Source organism: Spea bombifrons, chromosome 6 (genome assembly GCF_027358695.1).
Source record: "Spea bombifrons isolate aSpeBom1 chromosome 6, aSpeBom1.2.pri, whole genome shotgun sequence".
Lineage (NCBI taxonomy): Eukaryota > Metazoa > Chordata > Amphibia > Anura > Pelobatidae > Spea > Spea bombifrons.
Window position 1 is genome coordinate 32,288,587 of NC_071092.1, and position 25,050 is coordinate 32,313,636.

Genomic DNA, 25,050 nt, shown 5'->3' on the forward strand with positions numbered 1-25,050 from the left:
TATTTAATCCATGCAATACGTTGATTAGTCATATTTTGAGGCATAGCTGAGAAATCCCGCTCTTATTAACAGGTATTGATGAATCATGTATTTGGAACAGCAACCTGTGCATACTTTCTGTTCTGCTCTACTCTTTTCACCTTTTCGGGCTCAAGGAAGCTTATTCACATCCAGCTAAAACATTATCTCCCTGTGTCACTTATCCCAGGTGAAAACTAAAGGGATAGTCTGGTCTCCCACCAAGGAAGAATGTGTATTCAAATACTTTTAAGTATTTCAATATGCATTTGGTAGCTATTGGAAAGAAAAAACGGGGACAGCCTCACCCCGTTCCTTCGATCTGCAGAGACAAGGTAGGGAGACATTGACACAGATTGAAGAGCCAAATGGGAAAAGCCCTTGTGAGATTACTTCGGACCAAAAGGGCAGGAAATTAAAGTCGTTGTTAGAAACCAAATGGCCTAAAAAAGTGGTTTTTGGTCCATTTGCACGAGTCTACTCTGCCCCTCTATGCATTCTGCTGGCGATGGACGATGTATTTGGGCTGATGAATCCCTCCATGGATTTACACAGGAAAAAATCTCAATTTAAAGGTGACACTTTGCTATCATGCACAAAAAAAATTAAAAAAAAACCTAAGTTTTTATTTTTTCTGTTTTCACTTTTTCTCCCATGCTTGTTCTTTTAATGCATTCTCTTTGTCCCAAAAATGATTGGTGGATATCTTTTCTTGATACGGGATGATAAGCCATGTTATTGTGGGCATCTACAGTTATATGTTGCCTCACACTAAGTATTGGAGTTTGTCTCCCTGTCTGCAAATTCCCCCATTAGATTCTCCAGACCAGTAGCATAGATTGTTGGATTATTCAGGTTATAGTGTGATGGGTTTACCACAATGTGTTTTCAGTAAACAGATCTCTTGTTGACATAGCAAAGTTTTCAATAACATTGTGTTGTTATAGTTGGATACACCTGAAAGATCAGTCGTATCTGCGTATAAAACACTTTCTACAGTACACAGCTTTAATGAAGCCTTGATGAAAATGGCTTTGGTTCGATTAAGTACGTTACTGGGGATCGCATTATACCTGCTTTCATACTCCAGGTCAGTTGGTCACAGAGAAGGCCCTTTCATAAGACATTTTCCAATGATGCCTAAATGCTGTGATAGCCTCTTAACTGCACTGATTTGTGTATCATGTATTATTTGATATATAATCATGAAAGAATGTCAAATGTTTAACGGTATAAAGTGACTAGACTTCCCATTGGACCCCTTTTGGCTTGGAATGAAAGTGTGTGTGTGTGTGTATATATGTATATATGTATGTGTATGTATGTATATATATATATATATATATATATATATATATATATATATATATATATATATATATATATATATATATATATACACACATATATATATATACACACACACACAGGCGGAGGCGTCCCGTCTACTGCAACAAGCGTGGGACTTTTGGTTTTAGTTGTGCTCCTGAGTTCCATTTTTCTTCTCTGAACTTTCCTACTTGTATTTGTTTGCAGAAGTGAATATATTGTGTTGGGGAAGCGATAAAACTGTACACAAAAACAGATTATACAGCTATTGCAAAAAATAGCTCCCGTTGATTTAGCGTAGCATCCCCGAGATACTGGATCTGTCACAAAAACACCACAGACACGTCCTAACTTACTGCGGCCACCCACAACTTTCCTTCTTGCCGCTAGTTTGCCCTGCTGAGGGCGGCAACTCACCAGATACCAAGGATCGTCATTACTGTCCAGCGGCACGGAACTTGTGTGCCCAGATGGGACATTTGTATGATTGAATTGTAAATGACTATCCTAACAGCACAGTGGTACATACCCCCTGCCATGTACAAAGCAACACAGGGACGGTCATGGTGCAAACGCAGTTATTGCTCTATTCTGGTAATAAAAATGGTGCTTGTGTGCCAATGTTTGTATCATTTTACACCTGTCCTTAGCTGGCTTCCCACTTCTGCCTTTACCAGAGCAAGTTGCTGTTTTACGTGGAATAAATTTAATGATCTCAATATTGCGGGAAGAAATTGATGCCCAGCGTCTCCTGTGATCGATCGCACCGCAGTTGTGGCCTTTTGTTTTTTTTTTTTGTTTTTTTTTTTGCACTTTTTATAATTAAAATATAGTGCTGCCTAGAAGGGAGCAGATATTAAGACAAATTATGCATGAAAATCCATGAGGACTAAATGAAATACAGAATTAAGTGTGCGTGTGTTGCAGTATAGTTGAGTTATGGTTGTGATGCTCTCGCAGACAGTATCTTTGTCAGATCACTTTATAGGAAGGACCGGCACAGCCAGCTGAATGCTGAGCGGCACCATATTCTCGGTGTGACTTCGGGATTATTTTCTATTTGCATCGGGCGCAGTAACACTAATTGTGCTGACCTCATAAATTTTCGCGTTGGATCTGGGCATTGAGCGCTAATCTGTGGAAGTTTGCCAGTCTGATTAAAAAGCCACCCGTATTGATGCTAAGAAAATAGAAGCTGACTATGTGCGCTTGTCTGGTTTGGGTGAACATCACAGATGAAATCTCACAGTTTCCGCTTACAATGTAACAGAAGCTTTGGAGAGATAAGTCCCATCGAAAACGGTATAAGCAAACCTCTCTGGTGATAACCATTTCAAACTCTGCAGATGGCCAACTACTTTAATATCTTGCGTTATAAAACATATAGTGTTTTTCACTGTGTAGAAACAGTTTAAAGATTTTCTAATATAAATAAAACAAGTCCTGGCTGTAGCTGAACGGACTTGGCTGGTCAAAGATGGGTGCAGATCAGAAGTGAGCCAGATCAAAAACCTTCTTCTGTTAGCAGACACTTGGAAGTCTAGCTTGGCACATGACTGAACAAGATGAGGCCAGGCTTTGGATTGGCCATGCTGTGCTATAGGCTTGTTCTCTCCAGTCATCGGGGGTCTTAAGCCCCCTCTCTGTGTGCTGACACATCGGCCATTTTAGCAGAGGGACCACTAGGTTCGGTCCTGGACCAGCCACTAGAATCCAGCATAGAATCCTAATGTAGCGAGTGAATAGAACCAGTTGGCCCATCTAGACTGCTCATAAAGCATTGGGATCACAAAATGTATTAGAATCACAAACATAACTGCAGACATCCAGGTATAGTAAAGAAGGGAACATTTTGTTGATCCCTGACAATTCCTAAATGTGTGTGTATATATATATATATATCTCTATCTCTCGGTTTTATGGATGCACCGAAAATTCAGCATCCACTTGGCCAAAATCGAAAATGTGGTTAACACACCAAAATTAGACAAAAAAAAATCAATAACAATATTAATATACCATATTTGGTCGATTATAAGACAACCATCCACAATCTGAATATTAATTTAGGAAAAAAGGCTGAATATAAGATGACCCTATAGGAAAAGTTTTACCAGTAAATGTTAATTCATGTAAACTATTTTTTTTTAATGAAAGCTATGATTGAGAAATTATTTTGTTTTTAATTCCTTTTATTTTCCAACCTGCCCCCTGTTATGCACATCTGCCCCCAGGCTTGTCACTCTGTCCCATAAATGCCTTAAACCCTCTATATGCCACTGTGCCCCATGGTATGCCTTTTAACCCTCTATATGCCACTCTGCCTCCAGAAATGCCTTACACCCCTATATGCCACTCTGGCATTAAGGGGGTTAAAAGATATTTCATAGAGCACTCTGCCTACAGAAATGCCTTATGCCACCATTTAACACCCCCCCCCCCAAAAAAAAAACAACTTACCAGTGCTTCTGACTCCCGGTGTGTTGTCCGGGCAGCCTGTAGACGTCTACGCGATCCGCGTAAGCAACTAACGCTGCAGCCAGGAGGAGGTGCGGTTAGCAGCGGGGGTTGTCTGGGTCCATTACGCAGACCTTCCCCGGTGAGGGGAACTCTGATCTCTGACAGCCGGGGGTGTTAAATGGGGGGCATAAGGTATTTCTGTAGGCAGAGTGCGCTATGAAATGTCTTTTAACCCCCTTAATGCCACTCTGCCTCCAGAAATGCCTTTTAACCCTCTATACGCCACTCTGCCTCCAGAAATGCCTTATACCTCCCTATATGCCACTTTGCCCCATAATATGCCTTTTAACCCCCTAAATGCCAGAGTGGCATATAGGGGTATAAGGTGTTTCTGGAGGCTACACATCGGGGACTCAGAAGCAATGGTAAGTTGGAGGGGGGACAGGAGGATCCAGGTCCCCTGCAATGTTGCGGGGGATCTGGATCTTAGTCTCATAGTCAGACCTATTTGAGGTCTGATTATAAGATGACCCCGATTATAAGACTTTTTCAGAGTCATTTTTCAGGGCATTCAAAAAAACAAAAATCGAGCAAATACAGTGTGTGTGTGTGATATATATATATATATATATATATATACATATTATTGCTAATGCCAATCACACTCCTATCATGCCCAGGCAGCCAGTACATGCTGGAACCTCCCTATGCCATGCTACCCCCTCTTACACATCCATGCACACACACATACTCATTCACAAACAAACATCCATGCATACTTGCATAAACCCTCCCCCACCCCTTACCTGAACTGCAGATCTCTCACTTGCAGACTTCTGCAGGGGCCCGGCTTCTTCCTTCTGCAACTTCTCTTGTCCCGCCCCCAGAGGAAGAAGGAACGGGGCATAGTCATGTGACGTGCATTCACGTGACTCTGCTGGGTTCCTGTTCTCCTGGCCTGTACAAGAGACGCTGCTCGCACACTGCGACCAATGCGCAGGTAAGCAGCCTGGCCACTGCGGATGATTATTTTTGACCGTTTTTTATTTTTTTTTATTTGGGCATTTTGCCGATGATGCCCTTTTCAGATGATTTCTTTCGGCCACCGATATATCGGTGCATCCCCTAGTACTTGTTTTTATTTAAAAAAAAAAAAAAAAAAAATTCTGTGTACCTTTTTTTTGAGTCTTATTAGGCTTCACTTTTTCTGCTAGCGTCTGTTCTAATTTTATCACAAATACCTAAAAGGTTGTTTTGCGGTCGCTGATCAGTCTCCGGACAGAATGAATAGGCAGAACTCTTCGTATTTACTTTAACGCCTAACGTATAATGTGTAACTGCGCCATCTTTAAAACTTCCACAAAATTTTAAACATAGGATGGACTTAAGTATCCACAAATAAAAAATAAAAAAAATATTTCCAAGAGTCTTTAACTGTACCCTTTTATACATCTTACAACGAACGTCGCTGTTGAGCGGTACCGTATTTGCGGTAGGCCCTTTGGGCATTTAGATAGAATACTGTGAAATCTTTTTACATGGTTTGCCTCAGACTAGTTTCTTTGTATACTCCTTTTTTGTGTAATTAAAATAACCCGTTCCTAGAGAGGATCTCAATAAACAAAACTGAAGAAAACAATGTTGGCTCGTTTTATTAAGTTTATTCTGTAATAAATTGGCAAGTATCCAAAGGGTTTAAATAACCCCTTAAGGACAATAGGGGTTTTTACTCGTAGTATATTGTGGGACAATGGCTCTTTTAACGTTTTTCAGTGTTACTGTTTAGCTGTGATTTTCTTCTCTCTCATTTCGTGCTCCCACACATATTATATATTGTTTTTTTCAGGACAAACAGGGCTTTCTTTAGATACCATTAATTTTATTATATCATCTAATTTACTATAAAAAAAATGATAAAATATGGGGATTTTTTGTTAAAAAATTACTTTTTCTCACTTTTTAAGCAGAAAACTTTTACTCATCTGCAAAAACGAATGAAAAAACCTGCTAAATAGATTCTACTATTTGTCCTGAGTTTAGAAATACCCAATGTTTTTATGTTTTTTTGCTTTTTTCTGCACGTTATGGGGCAATAAGTACAGGTAGCGTTTTGCCATTTCAAAACCTTTTTTTCCAAATCTGGTAATTCTTCCCCCCATGTGCCATTTCGGGTATCTTTGAAGCCGGCCAATGAAATTTACCCCATCAAATCATATATTTTTAAAAACTAGACACCCCAAGGTATTTGAAATGCTGGTATTTTAACCCTTTCAATGCACTAATTTTACCACTACCCTTTGTGAAACTTTATGGTAGTAATTCTTTTTGTATTTTTTTCACACATGTTGTATAAATTTATCGCTCCTGGTGTATGTCCGTGTCACACAACACCCCAATATGTGTTCAGTAACATCTCCTGAGCGCAGCGATACCCCCCATGCATGGGTTTGTGGGGTTATTTGGGAGGTAAAAGGCCGCCTTTGTGAGGTGTGTATTTTTTGCCATTTAGACATCTGCCCCATGTCCCATATTTGGGACATCTTTGAACCCGGCCAATTCAATTTACCCCATCAAATCATATATTTTTTAATACTAGACACCCTATGGGCATTTGTAATGCCAATATTTTAACTCTTTCCATAATGGAATTTTTGTAAAGATATTAGGACATATTTTGTAAAAATTTTAGGACTTGCTTATTAAAAACTTTTTTTTTTTTTTGGTGACAGTGGGGATTTTTACATGTTACCATATTTTTGACATTTTTTTGAAACATTTTTTAAATTTTTTTTTTAATTTTTTTTTTAATTTTTTTTTTTTTTTTTTTTTTTTTTTTTACTTGTCACTCTCACTAGTGAGCTGGGCTCCATTGACCTTGCATGGTTGGATGCAGTACCTGCATTCAACCTGCAGGAGGAGCTCGAGAGTTCTCAAGAGGGTCTGGATAGACCCTCTATGAACTCATTTCTATTGTTAATGCCATCCTGTGAATGACGGCAACGTCATTCACAGGATGGCACTTGTGGTTGCTCCTCGGAGCAATCACAAGGCGATCGGGGGTCGGGGGGTAGTGTTGCTGACATGCCTCGATATCGAGGCATGTCAGTAACACCATTTATGCTTAGGAAGCGATTCATATCGCTTCCTAAGCAGTTTTAGCCGGGCGCCGCCGCGATCTTTGATGATCGGTGCGGCGGCGGCCATTTTTCTTCCGGGGAGGGCTGCCGAGGGCTGCCCTCCCCGGATCCACGGTCAGCCTCACTTGTGAGGCTTCCGTGGATGCTGCAAAGCCGCCGATCGCGGCGAAAACGCCGCGATCGCGGCGCTGCAGCTATTTAACGGCAGCCCGTACATGTACGGGCATTGTCGTTAACCCGTTGCACGGCAACCCCGTACATGTACGGGGATTGTCGTTAAGGGGTTAATGTCAGGATCTAACATTGTGTATACCACGGTAACACCCTGACTTTAACACATACGGTTAATAGATATGTTGGAACATGTTTGCGACATAGTTGGGTATTTTTAGCTGTCTAACATATATTATCATTTGTTGATCTTTCTGTGCTTTGTAGCCTTTGACTTGCCTGTAGTGTGTGTGTGTATGTATATATATATATATATATATATATATATATATATATATATATATATTATATAATATAGCAATGTATGGATTATAGGGGTAATTCTGTTTCTTATATATAGCATTTTGTTCAGTGGAGTGTGTTAGAAATATAGATTATTCACTTCGCTCTCTCGGTACTGTACTTACACTGAAAATGTTGCTCATAACAGTATATGAACACATCTGCAAAATGTGTATTATTGTTCTTGGATGCCCCAAAGCGTAACAAATCTATATAGGTTTCCATAGGCTGTGATAGAAGGTAGAACAGGGACTCCCCCACCTCAACCTGCAAGGAAAATGATCTTTAGTCTATATAGCCTTTATAAAAAAATAGTCCTATAACTACACTTTGAAATTAATCTCAAGCAAATCAGGTAAAGTTTCGACGTTACAGTCACCCACAAAACTAACGACAGATAATATATTGAATATTGGCAAGTAAGGTTTCTACTTAATTGTAAGTAACAAGCCATGCTTAATCTGCTGACCTTTATGGCTGAACACAACTCCCTGTAAGGTATTCAAAGACCTACTCTTGCTGATCCAATTGACCTCTAAATCCACAGGCTGGCTACCCACATTCTTATGAAAGAAGATTTTGTTGGCATAACGTTTTTTTTTGTGGACCAGTTATATCCAATTACATTTGCAGGAACAGCATTCAGTTACAAAAAACTGCAATTGAAAGGTTGTGTAATGGGGTTTTCTGGTAATGGCTTCTTCTAAACCAGCTGTCTAGTCCACCAAACCCTTGTATTTTAATGTATATTAAATGTAACAATGCATTTTACGGCATGTTGGTTGGTGCCGACATTATTATCTTTTATTTATTAAGCTCCATCGAATAACACGGTGGATTATTTCCGTTTTGGGGTTAGAAAGTGAGACCCTTGGCTTGTTTTCAAACCTCCTCCCCCTGGACTGTTACTGAAAGCAGAATGTGTACTTAAGTACACTTCCTCTCTGCTTCACCTCTCCTATTGGAAGCGATTACCTATATGTTTGCTGGTCCTCCATCCGTTTTAAAGGGAGGCCTACGAAGCGTGTAGAGGAAGAAGTGCTTTTAAGCATATGTTACTGTCATACTTGGTCCAGCCCCAGTCCACATATACAGATATATAGACGTAGTAACGTTTGAAGTGGAAGGGTACGTTGCACCCTCTTGTATTTGATAATCTGATTTGAATAGAAGGAGGGGGGGGTTGTGTGTTTTTGTTTTTTTTTGTTTTAAAGTGTGAATGCTAAAATTAGATTGTAGTGTTGGGGTGTGTTTGCACGAAGGCCTGCAGCAGTTGGTGTTTCGTGTTTTCGCATCAGATTGTCGCACACCCCTTGCATCTGTTCTGCCAGCTGCCTTCTAAATATGATAGCAAAACAATCTGCCATAACTTCATTTTTTAGTTCAATCCCCCGCCCCCAACACAAATCTGTTTGTATGGTTGGGCCATTCGCTCTGATTATGATTCCTGGTCACAGACCTCAGTCTTGTACTTTAATTTGCCTTGGATAAGATGTGGCTGCTAGGGCCAGGTTGTCCACGTTTTAATAGCTCACCCCCCTGGCATTCAGCAATTCTCCTAATGTAGACTAAAATGTAGCCAAAAAAATCAGTTTTTTGTTTTCGTCATCTGTAACAAAAAGTACTTTTTACAAAAACCGTATATGTGAATCTCTCAGAAGTCTTTTTACTTAAATATTTTGGGTTCTTTCCCCTCATTAGGTCTCCAAATCAGCATGTGTTTTGCAAAGAGGACACTACGCTTCCAGCATCACAAATCGCACAAACTAATGAAGATCCAATAAGTGAAGATGAGCCCACCAAGGAGAAGGTAACAGAAATGATCAGCGCTGTTCAACAATAAGTGGTGCATTATTATGCTGTGGTGTTGAAGATTATCTAAATTGTTGATGAGCACACCGATAGTGTCAGGGAAACATGTAACTACGATGCTGAATCCCTTTCTCTCCTCATACTTGAAGATTGTGTGGTTATCTTGTAAGATTTGGCAGGCTTGTGGAAGAATGTTGATGAGGTGGCATGTTTGATGAGAAACATTTTAAATACAGTGGATTTAAAATTTGATTAGGGTCGTTGCCCCTCTGCATTACACAACTTCTACTGAGCTTCGGCTGGCGGACTCCTGTATGATACCTTGATAAACTGATGAAGGAATTGTCCCCTCGTTGATGGCAAGTTGTCCAGTACCTGAGGCAGCAAAGCGGCCCTAAATCATGATCCTCCCTCCACCGTTCTTCACTGTTGGGATGACATTTTCATATGGGTATGCAGTGCCCTTTTACACCATATGGAGTTCTGAGTGTTCTTCCTGAGCAATTCAACAACCCTGAAATTCAGTCCCCAAAATATTTTCCCAGTAGTGTTGTGGAGGTCAAGGTGCTCGCTGACAAATGCGATGTTACATTGGAGAGCATCAGCTACCACTGTGGTTTCCAGCCTTGGACTCCATACCTGTTTAATGTTTTGCATATGGTAGACACGTGAATAGAGATGTTAACCGGTTGCTACCTCATTGAGCACTCTGTGTTGTGCTCTTGGAGTCATCTTGCCTGGGCGTCCACTTCTAGGGAGAGTAGCCACAGTACTAAATCCTCTCCACTTCAACAATTTCTCGTTTGTGTGGACTGATGAAAATGTAAACTCTGACATGTCTTTGTGACCAACAAGAACAATACAATGATTTTTGTGTTAGTTAAAACATTGTGTTCGTTATTATTTATATGAAGATCAAATACTATTTTAAGACACATTTATACTTAAATGCTGGTAATTCCAAAGGGTTCACTTATTTTTTCTTGCCACTGTATGATGGACAGCCAGCGGTAGAATGTCCAAAGTGCCCAATAAATGAAAAAATAATTGATATTGTATATGTACAGTAAATGGCAACTAACACTAAAATACTGGTGTATCTCATAATACAGCGTAACAGACTGGTGCTTAGCTAATCATTCATGTATTAATATACACTATAAGTTGTGAAAGATGACAAAGGTTAAACAAACTCTTCGTGTCACCATGACCAGGATTTGATGACCCGCTAGTGATTAGATGTTCTGCGGGGTTTCTGTTTTTCTGCTTGAACTGCATCTATTGCAGTCGGCCATGCATGGGTAGAGGCCGAGCGTGTCTGTCCTCGGGGCTTTCTCACGGCAGCGAGCACGACACAGCTTCTTGACACCACCACCACCATGTGATGTTGATACGCCTTGTAGATGACATAAATCACAGCTGTAGCCACTCCTGAAATGAAGTGCCGGCTTCTTCTGTGGTCTTCCTTAAACTCTATTCTTTCTCTTTAATAAAAGATTGTCTTGTTAAGCTGTCTCTGTGAAAGTTGCTAATTTACCCTGCGGTATCTTAGAACTTTACATGCCGCTAAGCTTTTGCGTCAGCAGTTTGTTGCTTCAACCATTCTTTTAATATTACAGGAGGCAACCGAGAAGCCACAAATCCCAGATATATTGGAAGCAGAGCCTATATCTGCAAACCAAGTGGTAGAGGATGTTGTTTTTGAAGACTGTCCAAAAGATGAAAAGGTGATTACCGTTCCCTTGGCAGAGCGAGCCTTTAAAAGTGCTGGTTCGCTGGAACAAAGCATGCAGTGTTCTACCACGTCAACCAAAGACGGTTATGATGACACGTCCTTTTACTCTTTTCTCAAAACGTCAAAAAAAAAAAAGCAAAAAAAAACAGCTAATGTCCTTTTTCAGTTTATGTATAGAGACCCTTTCCATCAGTTTCCTCTTATTTTATTCCTAGACTACAGCCTAGAATTAATTTTAGAAACCTAGTATTGACAAGATGATGTAAATATTATACATTTTTACCTGGTTAAGGAATTGGCTTCAATCAGTTTTTTAGGGGGGGCCTAAGTAATGTTGGAGATGGTGATATGTTCGGTAGGATAGGTATACTGGCGATTTTACAATCTGGATGGAGTTGTGGAAATCTATATAAACTGCTTGCATGGGACCATCAGTCATATCATTGTCATTGATTAATATGTTCTAATAGCTTAATGACTATTTGTATTCTTACCTATTATTGACTATACATAAAATATTTTACACTTATTTTTTTTTTTGTTTGTTTTGTTTGTTTTTCATCTGGTATGCAGGAGAAAAAAGCAGAGCCGGTTGTAAATGTACCTGCCGTAAACACAGACGCCGAAGATCTGGAGAAGGCAGCTGTGGACTTGGCTCCGAGCATTGAAAACATTTCCAGTTCATCTACCTCAGAGATACCGCCTGTCCCGCTGCCAGAGTAAGCCTGTTTTGCATGTTTATATCATGCATACATACTATAGGTGTGTCACGGGGGTAATTAGAAGTTATTTAGTACCCTTCAGCTTGTTTACCTTGTTCAGGACATCTCACGGCTGTGGTGTAATTGCTTAGTACAAAGCAGACGCGGCAAATCCGCCGGCCCTTACTGTGTCATAACAATTGTGTTCCAGAGTCTTAGCGTGCATTAGGCGTGCGTATATCGATTAGTTTTACATAGAAGGATGCCCTGTGCCAGTAACGGCGTCTTTGACCTCCGTGCAAAATGAAGGGGCTTTATGTTCTGCTCGTATATCATTTTTTTATGTCATAGCTTTCATAATACCACTTCTGGTTTCTTGCACTCCATATTTTCATCAAGATTGGGAGCTGAGGTAATAACCAGCAGAGTTTAGCATAGTTTGAGTGCCCAAAACAGGGCTCAACAAATGCTCTGCAGATGACAGGCCAAGCGGAAAATGCAGGAGCCATAACTGCTCAACCACTAGTGAAGGCTCGTGTAATGTCACGTTACGTGACTCCTCTGAGCTTCCGCTCACCCGCAGCTCATGGGAAAGAAACGCTGGCTCTGTATAGATCTACTTTCTGGATGCGCCAACAGGCTCTATATGGAGATGGTTTCTGGACTCATGAATGGGCTCTAAAGCGAGCCAGTTTGTATGTTTGGCAAGTGAAACTCTGGGCACCAAGATGTGTTTCCGTGTCTAACCCTGGCCTGAAGCATTGTGTAGTAACTTGACATATTTAACACTGTGTTGTGATATATATTTGTGGTTCAATTTTGAGTTCCTCGTTTTCCTATACAGTAAATGAGATGCCAACCTATAATCCTAAATATGTTCAACTGGACACTTAATATTTCGTTTTAACTGCTCTGTTAAATGTGCTCTCAGAAGTTGTAATTTCAATGATCAGATTTTATATTGATAATTTGTCTATACAATTTATCATTATTTACATGTTTATTATTGGTACTGTAAGCTTGTCAAGGAAAGCAATGCAGTACTGAGGTCGCTTATTTAAGGGCATATATTACACGTTTTTGTATATTTTGCCAAACAGTGATTCTGATTAGTTTGTGGTTTTTTTTCCAAACCTCAGGTTTCTTTCACAATTGTGATGGAAACATTAAGAAATGCTTCTAGATCATATAGACTGTAATTTATAATTGGCAAAAAAGGAAACTCCATCCTTTCAGAAATAGGGTTCCTGCCTGTCACTTGCGTTGTATATCTGTATATCTCACTGCTCCTTTAGTTAAATTAGTACAGTGTCTTCCCATATGCCTGTAGAATTTACTACGTATTGATCTACTTCCAGTATTTCACTGTTGATCTTCTTCCAGCATTTAACTCCTTCATGACAAAGCCCATGCATGTACGGGCTCACAATGCATTGTTTTTAATGGGTTTAAGGACAAGCCATTGACCTTCAGGGGTAAAGCACTTTAAAGTTGGGCTGGGGTGGCTCAGTAAATGCTCACGTTGAGTGTATACGTGTTGTATGACTGTGCTTAGTCAATATTATTGATGTCGGACTTAATATAGTATAACCAGCAATCTTTCTTTATGTTGGGAAGGATCTTCAGTATCCTCGGTCTGGTAGTATGTTGAGCCGAGTTGTCTTTAGGCCATTTAGCAATCTTCTGCAGAAATAAGTCTATAGCTCATCATACTATAGCAGCTGGCAGTGTGCTGCTGCTGGAGAATCAATACTTTACCTAGGTTTTATATTAAAATAGACACTCCATCTGTTAGCTGAGGCAAAAGACACTTCTGTAGTAGCTGATGTCCCAGAGATAATTTATCTGTAACTGGCTACTGTCACAGTCCATTGTATTTAATGCTGATGTTCGTTTGGTCAAAGTTGGACCTTGAACATTTTTATGGTGGCTGCTTGGAACACACTGATGGAAAGCGGTTCTTCAAGGCACTATCAGTAAGCAGTTCATTTATTACTGCTGCTTACCTCGGAAGCAACATCATCTGCATTCCCTTCCCGAATATTACTATACTTTATAACTATCATGATTCCAATACCTTCCTAACAAGCACTCGGAGAATTGAAACATGCCCTTCCGAATTTGAATTTTTGTTGAGCTTTATTTAAAAAAAAACCAAAAAAAAAAACCCTGGAGTTTTATACCTGTGCGCCCAACATCATAGCTTTTGGAACAGCAGGTAAAAAGCATCATCTTGCTTACCTTTACAACTGGAGAAGATCTAGAATTTACATCCCTGACCAATTTTGGCAGGCATGGCTTTAAGAATTCCCGGCTGGGTATGTTCTGCAGGGACCCTACCTATTTTTTTTTTTTTTTACTGCGTTTATGTCCTGTTTTTATTTTGTTTGCTAAGGTCGCATTCTGTAACACCCAAGGGGTAAAAAGGCTGTTATTTCTTTTCCTTTAGTGCAATAGAAAATTCCAGTTCTGCTCTCCCCATAGTCAGCTCTAGTGAAGCTGAGCAGTCAGACGCTGACTGCGACATTGGGGGGGCAGTAGAGGTTGACCCTCAGAGTGAGCCCTCCTTTACCAACTCACCAACGAGGTGAGTATTGAAGTAGGCCAAGCTTGCAAAAGCCAAACTCATTAACTAAAAACGAACCAAAAAAAGGTAACGTGTCATCTGCTGCTATGTCCAGCCGCTCGCATGCTCTGCTCGCTTTTCTTCTGCATTATGATCTACCACACGTTCATGTATGAGCAACATGAAGGGAGTTGCCGCTGGGAAGCCTCTACGATATTCTGGTCGTCATCCTCTTTGCTGCTTCTCAGACTTCTTTATTTTACCGTTTCCAGCAATTGCAGCATGCATTTTTTTCTGCTTTTTCTGCCCATTGCCATGTCAGCTGCTGCCTTAACACTCTTGTAGTTGCATCCCAGATGTACGTCTATCATTAACAGTGAGACTCTTTGGCTTAGTGCGCCAGGTAAGCATTGCAGCGGGAGGATTATTCATAACCCAGAGCATGTTGTATGTTCAGTTGTTGACGGAAGCAGCCGGGGATGATCTATCTTGTCTGGTATCTTGGGGGTACCTTCATTTTTGTCTGTGTATGTACATTATACCGGAATTAAGTATGCATACGTGTAAATCATGCTTTCTTGCAAGCATATATATATAGATCTGTCATCCAAATGTTTTGTGTCTTTTCTTTCTTTTGTTTCCTCTTTTTTTAGACTTGTAAATGAACACGTTGAGAACGCCTCTGTTACACACAGTAAGAAACTGGTAATAGAGACTCCTGAAGCAGGGACGGAAAAGCAGCCTTTACCTCTCAATGGCTCCGATGGGCTTGAACAAGAGGTAATTTTACGCTAGACATTACATTTAGTGAAAGCTCCCAAAGTCTATCGCCTATATCAGTATATCAGTGGGTTCGTTTGTAATATTCTTAAATAGTATCTAAAGGTTCACAAGTAGATCAAAGCTACCAGTCGAAGACCCTAGGTTTAAACTTTATTTCAGCAACCAGTCAGCTGCCCCTTCTTTGTTTTGACATCGGTACCGATAGAAACATGAAACCATACCGGCTCCTCTTTCCAGGTGTTCCATTTAATGTCTGAACATTATGTAAAAATGTGCAAAAAGTATCTTTTGTGTAAACAATGTTTAAGAAGGCTGGGGTTTTGCCGTTCTTGTTCTATTCAGGTGTGATGCCAAATTTTTAAGGTATACATTTCAGATTTAGATGTAATTATTTGTAATTATGGGGTTTGCAGAAACCTGAACAGAAGGAAGGAGCTGCAGCCGACCCAGCGACTTCTGCGAGCTCAAAGGACCCTGTTGACATTCCAACATTCGATGAATGGAAGAAACAAGTAATGGAAGTTGAAAAAGAAAAAAGTGAGTGTCTCTAGCAGACAAGGCGTTGGATCCATCAATCAAAATTTCATATTGGCTTCTACATGGTTCTGTGGTGTTGGGTTTTTATGCTTTTGTTGGCTAGTCCATTCTAGAAAAAATCTCTGAAACTGTGTATTTGTGAAAAGGAATTCCCTGGTGGCATCATAGGTAGAAAATATTGGTCAATTATCTAGTAGCTTTTTTAATTTGCAGTGTGGTTGCGACATTCGTTCACCTGAATAGCTATATATTCCAATTCATTATTAGCTATTATTGTCTTATATAGTGCCCAATTGCCGGTGCCTGCAAATGTTTAATTTTGTGTGTGTGTGTGCGCGCGCATATATGTATACGTTGGCAATATCTGTGCTGACTGTGGACCTGTCCTTGTCACAAGTTAACTTTTATAATATACATATAGATATCTGCCTACCAAATTATAGTGCGTGTATATATAATTTACATGTGGTTAAATTTCAGCTTTTAAACATAAAGCAAATAAGTATGGTTTTTAAGGTAAAGAATAAATTGTGTGCTGCTGCTATTTAGCACGTGGATGGATTTGGCTTGTATGTTAAGCATGTGGTCATATCATTCCATGTGTTGCAGATGTAGAGGTCTAAATATAGATGCCTATAGAGATGTACATAAATGGCTACAAGCACTATCTTATAAACACAGATTTGGATTTGTCTGAATCGCCAGGGACAGTCTTTCTATTGTTTTCCTCAGAGGTTCCCACCGGCTATGAAAAGATTCATTTAATATATTCACTTACCCCCCCCCCCGGATAGATTTGATTTTGGGCACCCCCCATCTGTATAAGTAATTGTCACGCTTTGACTTCCAATAGTGTTTTTTGTTCAGAATCTCTTTGAAGATTTTATGCAATTAAAAAGGCTGGAAATATCCCAACTGAACTGATCGCAAGAGTTGTTTTTTTGTTTGACCTTCTTGTTTTGACTCTAGTCTGCTGTAGATATTAATAACAAAAGACAGAGCTAGAGTTGGATGACAGTCAGATGATCGTACCTCGTGGCACCCGCAAGGGGTAAACTGTCGGCTAGAAAACTTAAGTGTCATCGCGGTTTACAATCGCATTTATGGCAAACACAAGAAAAGAGTTTCATCCATACAACAAACCCGTCTTTATAGCCCGGTTCCCTAGCCCATCTTTCTCTTCCTTGCCAACAACCCTTGCATTGAAAGGGATAGTAATGTGTTCATTCATGCTGCATATGATCCACATTCCACCTTGTGTCTCGGTATATGTTCATGAATTATTTGATGGAAATCTGCTGCAATTATGCCATGCAATCTGTAGGCTCGTTACGGCCCTAATTTACAATCGAATGGAGTAGGACCTCTGTTTTCTAAAAGCAGGAGAAACATTGATATATTCATTTTTTTTTTTTACTTGGATTTTGCTGTGATATTTTTTCCCCAGGCCAGTCAATGCATCCCTCTTCAAATGGAGGACAGCACTCTGTAAAGGTCCAAAAAAACAGAAACAACTACGCTTCGGTGGAGTGTGGCGCAAAAATCCTTTCTGCCAACCCTGAAGCCAAGGTAACATATAAACTTGCAATGTGCCTAAAAGGTGGGGATATTGAAAGCTCAGAAGGTTCCAATCAGGAACTTGAGGTCACTATCCCATTCATGTTGCAGAATAATTCTTTAATATCTAGTAGTAGCTCGGATTACCTAAAGAACCTTCACTGCAGGGGGCATGTAAATCACCGTAGGTCTCCCAAACTGCTGATTGCATTTATAAAGCGTAGGTGTTTTCCACAGCACGGTTACAGTAGTAGTTTGACAATAGGACATGGACAGTAAACATACTGGAATGCATGAGGCAGAAAGCCCCGCCGTTGTGAGTTTACAATCTGGTATTTTGAGGTTTTTGGGTGGAGAGGCTTAGGTATTTATATCTCGGGATAGAAGCCATTCAAATATATTTACTGTGTTTATATGGATTTGTCTATGTATTTTGTGTACACACACACTAAGGTTCAAAAGTTTGGGGTCACTTAGAAGTTTTTGTCAGTATAAAATAACATCAAGTGGATCAGCTGGAAACGGCTGATTTGTAATGGAATATTCTCATAGACCTACAGAGGCTCTTTATCAGCCCCCATCACTCCTGTGCTCCAATGGCACGCTGTGTTTGCTAATCCAAGTTTAAGTTTAAAAAGCTAATTGATCATTAGAAAAACATTTTGTAATCCTGTTAGCTCAGCTAAAAATCTCCTTTTTCCATGGAAAAAAGCTGTGGCCCCAAACTTTTGAACGCCGCCTTCCATTGGATTCATTAAAAGGTGATATATATCTTAGACTTTGGGAGATATATACAGATTCTAGTGCATGTATGTATGTCTTTAAAGGGACCCTCCAGCCATCATATGCACTTAAAAGCACGTTCTAGCTGTGTTGTCCCTTTAAATTTTTGTGCTTTTCTACCTTGCAAATGCATGGATGGATTCAGAATCCTCCTGGATACATTTGCCCCTTCGACCTGTAGTCCAGCTATTTTCTGTGCAGAAGTTTTGTTCAGCCGCACACATTTACCTGCACGTGAAATACTTACTGCCAGTCAGCTCCAGCGCTGGCTCAGCAAGCACTGCAGGCAGGGACCTCAATGGGAGTGCTTTCCTGCTGCTAATTGACTGCTCCAGGCAGACAATCGCTGACATGAAATGTAAGACCTTGGAGGAGGAGAGAGCAGCTGTAGCTACAAAGCTGCCACTTCTTTGACAAGTGTCTATTTTTCTTAACCCCTTATGGACAATGGGCGGTCTCTAAACCCATTGAAAACTATGCATTTTGAGCCCGTACATGTACAGGCTTTGTCATTAAGGGGTTAAGAATGCTTACTAGTACTCACGGTACTTTAATATGCATTTTCCTTTTGTAGGGCTGTCGGGGACAGTAAACTGAAGCTTTAAGTACAACTAACGAAATAATACAATTGTATTTGGAATGTATTTGGAGTATGTTTTCTGTTTATTACAGAGCACATCTGCAATTTTAATAGAAAATATGGATCTGTACATGTTAAATCCTTGCAGCACAAAAATATGGTGAGTTTATTTTAAGTGGTAATATTAGTTTCTACCTTTTTCTGTAGAATAACAAATAATTGTCTGAAATTACTTAATCAAAACTGTATACAGTAGTATAGATTAGCAATTAAATCCCGTTTTTTTATGATTGGAAATGACTTCTGTTTTTCGTTTTGATTAAAGCGATCTGGAAAAGCTTATGTAATAACGGTTTAATTTTTCCAGGCTTGTTATAGAGCTGTGTGAACCCATTCAGGTGAAGCAACTTGATATTGCGAACTATGAACTCTTTTCATCTACTCCAAAGGACTTTCTAGTTTCTATCAGCGACAGGTACGTACGCTGCGGTTATTTCTGAACCATTTTTACATGTGGAAAGTTGGACCGTCCGTGGCTAATTTCTCTGCAAGAAAGCCAGAGCTGGCACCGCATAATGCATAGCTCTCCGTGGAGTGACTTTGATTTAAATACGCTTTATCCAAGCTGTTCCTAGTGTTAAGTCGGAGAGGTGACGCCGCAAGACCCCCTTTAGCAAATAAACCCCATCGCCTTTAAAATGGTTGTATTGCACCGTTGGCTATGTGCAAGTGTAATATCAAACTTTACGCACTGCTCGTAAAAACTCCTTCCGTGATCCATGCTTCGGTTCCCATGTGTCGGCCTGGTGAATAATGCATGCATGTTATAAGTAACTTATAGCCCTGGTTCTGGCAAAGCTAACATCTGCTTATATTCCCAACACTCTCTAGTGGCTAGGCCTTGTCATGTACATTTTTTTACACGCGACTTTAGTACTTTGAATAAAAGTGCATGTTTTGGCGTTTCAGGTATCCCACTAATAAATGGGTCAAGCTGGGTACTTTCCATGCCAGAGATGAAAGAACAGTGCAGAGCTTCCCACTGGATGAGCAGATGTACGCAAAATACGTCAAGGTAACAGATCTTTTCCTGTATGTTATTGTAGAAATGACATTTAAGCATCTCTAAAAGCTAGGCTATGATCCAGCATGCTAGTGTCAATCACGTACATCAACACATCAGAGCACCCGTCTGTTTAAAATATGCACCTTTTTTTTTGTAGAGTATTTTTTCTATTCTTAGAGAAAAATCAGCTCCTCCCCATTCTAAATATTTATTATTTGCCTTCATACTCTAATAAGGCATATAAAACACTTTATGATTGTGTGTGCCGTACAATCCATGGTCATGTGTCTCTAAAAGATCTGTTTATGGTTTTGACCATAAATTCCTTACTATAAATGAAGTCTTCTGTAGATCTAAAGAATAATTGGAAGGGAAAAAAAATGATGTGCGGACCATTAATGTCTCTTTACACTTGTATAAAATATTTACATCCGACTGTAATTTATTACAGTGTTAAAGGCTTATCGACTGTTTAAAACAATATAAAAATCCACAAAAATGAAACAAGCGGAAATCAAGCTGTTGCTTTTGTGCAAATTCATTCAAGATGAACGCAGGTTCTAGGTGGGGTGGGCAGCAAGATTATGGGAGTTAGTTTGATAATGGGCTAGGATCCGGCGTTGTCTATGCTGTTCTTTGAGTCTTAAATGCTCTACAGGGTCTACACCAGGACGTCTGCAGCAAGAGTTAATTGTCCCTTTTCTTCTCCTTTGCTTCTGTCTGTTGGAAAATTAACCCCATTTTACCCCATCTTGGTAGCCAATTTCTTTCCAAATCTGTTTCTGATGCCTCTGATTGCTTGCGCTTACTCTTTCACTTTAGCCAAGTAAATAAAGTTGTAGTGTTTTACTCGCTTGCTTTGCACCATAATGAACTTTTTTCCCCTTTAACATATGCTGTAAGTGCTAGGGTACTAAGCATCATTTCTCCGTGGCTGAAGATCCATACGGCTTGAAGGATGACACTTGGCACGATGCTGAGAGAAAATCCTAAAGCTCTAGTTACACTCTTTGATGCCTGGGTTTGTCACGCCGGCTCCTAATTTAGTATAAATGCTTCTGTTTAATATAGGAGCTAGCGTGCATTGGGTTGACGGTTCTGATCCATCCAATGTATTCAACGTGACGATTCTATAATGCTCTATTGGAAATATCAGTCCTAGTACTATTGAATTCCCAGAGGCTCCTTCAAAATTGATTACTTGATTAAAGTTGCATAGAGAATGTAAAAGGAGTCCTGCAAATTGTATAGGTTTATATACGTAAGAAAAAAGCCTACTTGGGATATATATTCGTACCCCGTTTATTTTTTGCTGTTATAGTGGGACTTGCCTGCTTCGTTTTGAATCCCAAAGTCTGTCCGATGGACATTGACCCACGCTTCCAGTAAAGCACGCTCACAAAAGACTTTGTTCCTTTCCTTTTTATTGCCTTTTCATAGTGAAAAACTATTCTCATTCTCAGTCACTTACTGTAGACAGGGTGTTTTCCATGTTGGATCAGGCCGGGGCGGTGAAATGAGCAAACGTTTCATCGGTTGAATCATTGAGCTGAACAGAGCTGTAGAGGTTCCAGATTTATTTGGCAACACTACTAAAAACACATTAACGTCTTCAAACTAAAGAATTATAATTACAATTTATATGAATTAAGGCAAAATTATGGGCTAGCAGCACAGCTACTGGTAATGCACTGATAGAACACAACTACATACAAACATTACCAGCCACGTACATGAAACACTTTGATTCCATAATCTTAGAATAATCAGAATCATTTTAAAAATGTATTTATAGCTTTTATGTGTGGGCTAAGCTCTAGCTAACCTGCGCTAGCGTGATCCTCAATGTGGTGAAATTCTGTAAGGAACATTGTATTACCCAAAAGCAAGAGACCGTTTTCTGTTGACCAACCTAGGATTTTGTTCTTTGAATATTTTTTAGGTGGTACTCTCATCTTGGCCTATACCCCCCTTTTGGGTTTGCGCCTATTTTGACCTTTAAAACAATTTTTTTTCCGAAAGGCATTCATAGAAGTAAGGAAACCGCTGACTGCCTGAAGGCAAACTGCCCCGAATGTGTTACCGCGATGAGGCGTTTTGTTCCGTTTCACTGTAGGCAAGCTGTCATGCTGAGCAAACTCGCATCTAAATGTGTCAATATGTTTATGCAGAATCAAAGCCAACAGGATACCAAACTAACTGGTAGCAAACGAAGTTTGTTCGTTCGGAGGAACTAGGAAACCATTATCGTACTTTAAGACTCCTGAATCTTCTCTTACTGATTATTAGTCCTTTAGTAGTCCTAGTTTTGATTTTGATTTTTTTTCATGAGCGATATCTCTGTATTTTGGCTCCTGCCTGTTACAGGACATCCTCGTACGTAAGCTCTGCAGGCTCGTTTTACTGGCCATGGGGCTAGCCATACGTTATTTACACCGACTCAGGACTAGGAGAAAAGGATGCTTGGATACTACGAACCCAATACTTCTTTTCAGACAGTGAAAATTACCCAATGGGGTATTGCGTTTCAGACGGTTGTACCAGTGCCTAGTTGCTACCGTTTTACATGTGAAGGATGAGCTAGATTGTCCCATAGGATGGGAAATGGCTGCTTTTACAGAGCTGTTTGTATTTTTTCCTCCTTTCTAAATGAATGAGCTTATTGATTAATGCAGTCTGCTGCCGCTGCCTAGCAAATACAAACTCTTCAGTGCTGCTGCTTCCCGTATCGTGGAGCGCTTGAGGTCCGAGCCAAATCTGGACTGCCGGCAAGAAGAAACACGAGCCATCGTGGTGGCTTCTCTTTGTTGTGTTCAGCTGGGGTGGAAAGGGAAGGAAGTAGAAGCAGATCAAATTATTTTTCTACATCTGCACTGCAGTGAAGTCTATCAGATGGGTAGAAGACAGAAGAAATCAAATAGATTGTTCTCTCCAATGCAAATGTTGTTCTGTAGGATTGCCGCTTTTAGAGCGTGGCTGCATGCAAGCTTTCTGCTAGCCTTGTTGGATAAATTGGTGTTTATAATGTGAAGAAAAGGGCTTAATGTATTTGGGGTCTACGCTGCTTTGGCATATGATGGCGCTATATAAAACAATACATATTGCTTGCTAACTATATTAACCTGTTGCTGCAATAAATCCTTGGTGGTAAGGGGGGGGGTGTCTGAGACGAAGCCTGATCTCTACTTCAGAGAGGACGCTTGTCCCTGGGGTTAGTAGGCCCTGCGTTCAGGATTCAGCTGGCTGGGTTACTGATAAAGCATAACCAGCAAAGCATGGAAAGATGAAAGTAAAATACTACAACTTTATACTCCTTAACCGCTTGGTTTCCTAACGACCGTATGTAAATGCCAGTTCCTTAGATGATACGGCTTGTTGCATGTATCTTATTCTCTGTACTGACACTGTTTTTCTCTTTCCTTGTTCCTTTTTTTGCTTCAGATGTTCATCAAGTACATAAAGGTTAGCAACGTTCTCTGAATGTTTAATGTGCCGCTGATTAATGCATGAAGTTTTAATACATTGGCGAATCTGCACTGGCTTGTAGGTGCACATGATTGAGCCGAGCACGGCGACCCCGCATACGTTTCTTGTCTCATTCTATGCCGTTTCATTTAGGTGGAGCTCATCTCGCATTTTGGATCGGAGCACTTCTGCCCATTGAGCCTCATAAGGTAAAATGAAATGACCAGGTAGTGATGTTTGAAAAGATTGTTTGCCTCGTTATATGACGTTTACATAAGAGATGAAGTTATTAGGACAATCTTTCTGTTTTTATCTGTTTTTGTGCTTCTTGAAATCAGCCATAAATCATAAAGGTTTTTAATAGATCTTAAAACAGATCACCTTGCTGCGAGCATTTTCGCAAGACTTGGATGATCACGCTTTAGCTTGTTTCTCACAAACTCTGTGTATATATATGTATTAACTTTTATAATCAAGTGTATGATACAGTTTATTAGCACAATAGCCAATTAAACCATATTTTATTTCCACTATGTGCCAGTGTGGTAAAATGTTACCTTTTTATTTTCCCAGGTAGTTACTACAACTACAGCTAATTTTGGTTATTGCCATGTGTAAACATTTGAGTGGGATTGGCCAGTGGATTAGCACGTATTATACATAAGTAATGAAAATATTATATAAACCATCAAAAGACAGAAAAAAATAATTTTGACCGCTTTTGTTTTGTATAGGGTTTTTGGTACCAGCATGGTGGAAGAATACGAGGAAATTGTTGACTCTCAGGACCAGTCAGAACGCCAAGAACTATATGATGAAGATGAAGGTAGCAGAACTGAAACAAACCTTAAAAGATCTCATAAGTTTGTAATTAATTGCCTGATTGTATAGAGCAGGCATGTCCAAACTTTTTTCGAAGAGTGCCAGATTTGATGAAGTGAACATGTGCGAGGGCCGACCATTTTGCCTGACATTTTCTGAACCATTAAAATTAAATGCAAATTAACTATTTTATGCAAAGTTTATTGAAAACGACATACCACATCTATCCCTTTCTCACTATCTCCCCATCCCTACCCCCCTTCTCACAATCTCCCCTCTCCCTCCCTACCCCCTTCTCACAATCTCCCCTCTTCCTCCCTACCCCTCCTTCTCACAATCTCTCCTCTTCCTCCCTACCCCTCCTTCTCACAATCTCCCCCCTCTCCTCCCTACCCCCTTCTCACAATTTCCCCTCTCCCTCCCTACCCTTCTCACGATCTACCCTCTCCCTCCCTCCCTACCCCCCTTCTCACGATCTACCCACTCCCTCCCTACTCCCCTTTGTAGGTCACTTACCGTCAACTCCTGTGTTGGGAGCGTGAGGCGTTTGTCTCGGGTGCCGGCGCTTCACTGCTGAGTGCCGGCATATGACGTCATATGCCGGCGCTCAGCGTGAAGCGCCGGCACCCGACACAAACACCTCACACTTCCAACACTGCACTCTGGGCAGCGCAGAGGCAGGCGGCGGCGTCAGTGACGGCGGCGGCGAGCAGAGGAGTCCTGGATTTCTGTCAGTCAGGGGGGCCCAAGAGGTGCCGAGCGGTCGTTTTCAGCAACCGCTCGGCACCCCTTGGGCCCCACTGACTGGCAGAACTCCAGGGCCCGGTCGCAGTCGCGACCCCGGTAGTTCCGCCACTGCCTACAATTTCTTCATCAGATGCCCTTGTGGCTGTGTGTGCCAGCGCAGGGAGAAAGAAAGCCCAAATCTAGCGACGTTCGAGATCGCAAGTTTTGGGCTTTCCTTTTCCCTGCGCCGGCACACACAGCCACAAGGGCATCTGATGAGGAAATTGTGTAGGGGAGGGCAGGGGCGTACCTAGAGTATTTGGCACCCGGGGCGGATCCTGTATGTGGCACCCCCCCACACACGCTTTAAAACTACCTGGACGAAACTGAATATGACCCCCCCCACACACACACACCATAAAAAAATCTAACACTTTTATTTAAAGTAAGTAACACACCA

General features: G+C 40.6%; 1 protein-coding gene across 5 annotated transcripts in view; it reads left to right on the forward strand.

Moving 5' to 3' along the window:
* The window catches only part of SUCO (SUN domain containing ossification factor), a 36,428-nt gene that overhangs the window by 1,566 nt on the left and 9,812 nt on the right, over positions 1 to 25,050 (forward strand). For 2 of the 5 annotated variants that reach the window (XM_053468837.1, XM_053468838.1), the window contains exons 2-14: positions 9,159 to 9,267; positions 10,889 to 10,996; positions 11,578 to 11,723; positions 14,155 to 14,292; positions 14,925 to 15,051; positions 15,468 to 15,591; positions 17,039 to 17,160; positions 18,604 to 18,671; positions 18,879 to 18,986; positions 19,481 to 19,586; positions 23,019 to 23,039; positions 23,196 to 23,251; positions 23,777 to 23,868. In XM_053468837.1, the coding sequence (XP_053324812.1) occupies positions 9,159 to 9,267; positions 10,889 to 10,996; positions 11,578 to 11,723; positions 14,155 to 14,292; positions 14,925 to 15,051; positions 15,468 to 15,591; positions 17,039 to 17,160; positions 18,604 to 18,671; positions 18,879 to 18,986; positions 19,481 to 19,586; positions 23,019 to 23,039; positions 23,196 to 23,251; positions 23,777 to 23,868 (1,325 nt within the window). The remainder of the gene's footprint in view (positions 1 to 9,158; positions 9,268 to 10,888; positions 10,997 to 11,577; positions 11,724 to 14,154; positions 14,293 to 14,924; positions 15,052 to 15,467; positions 15,592 to 17,038; positions 17,161 to 18,603; positions 18,672 to 18,878; positions 18,987 to 19,480; positions 19,587 to 23,018; positions 23,040 to 23,195; positions 23,252 to 23,776; positions 23,869 to 25,050) is intronic. The other 3 variants (XM_053468840.1, XM_053468842.1, XM_053468841.1) reach the window with 2 other exon arrangements.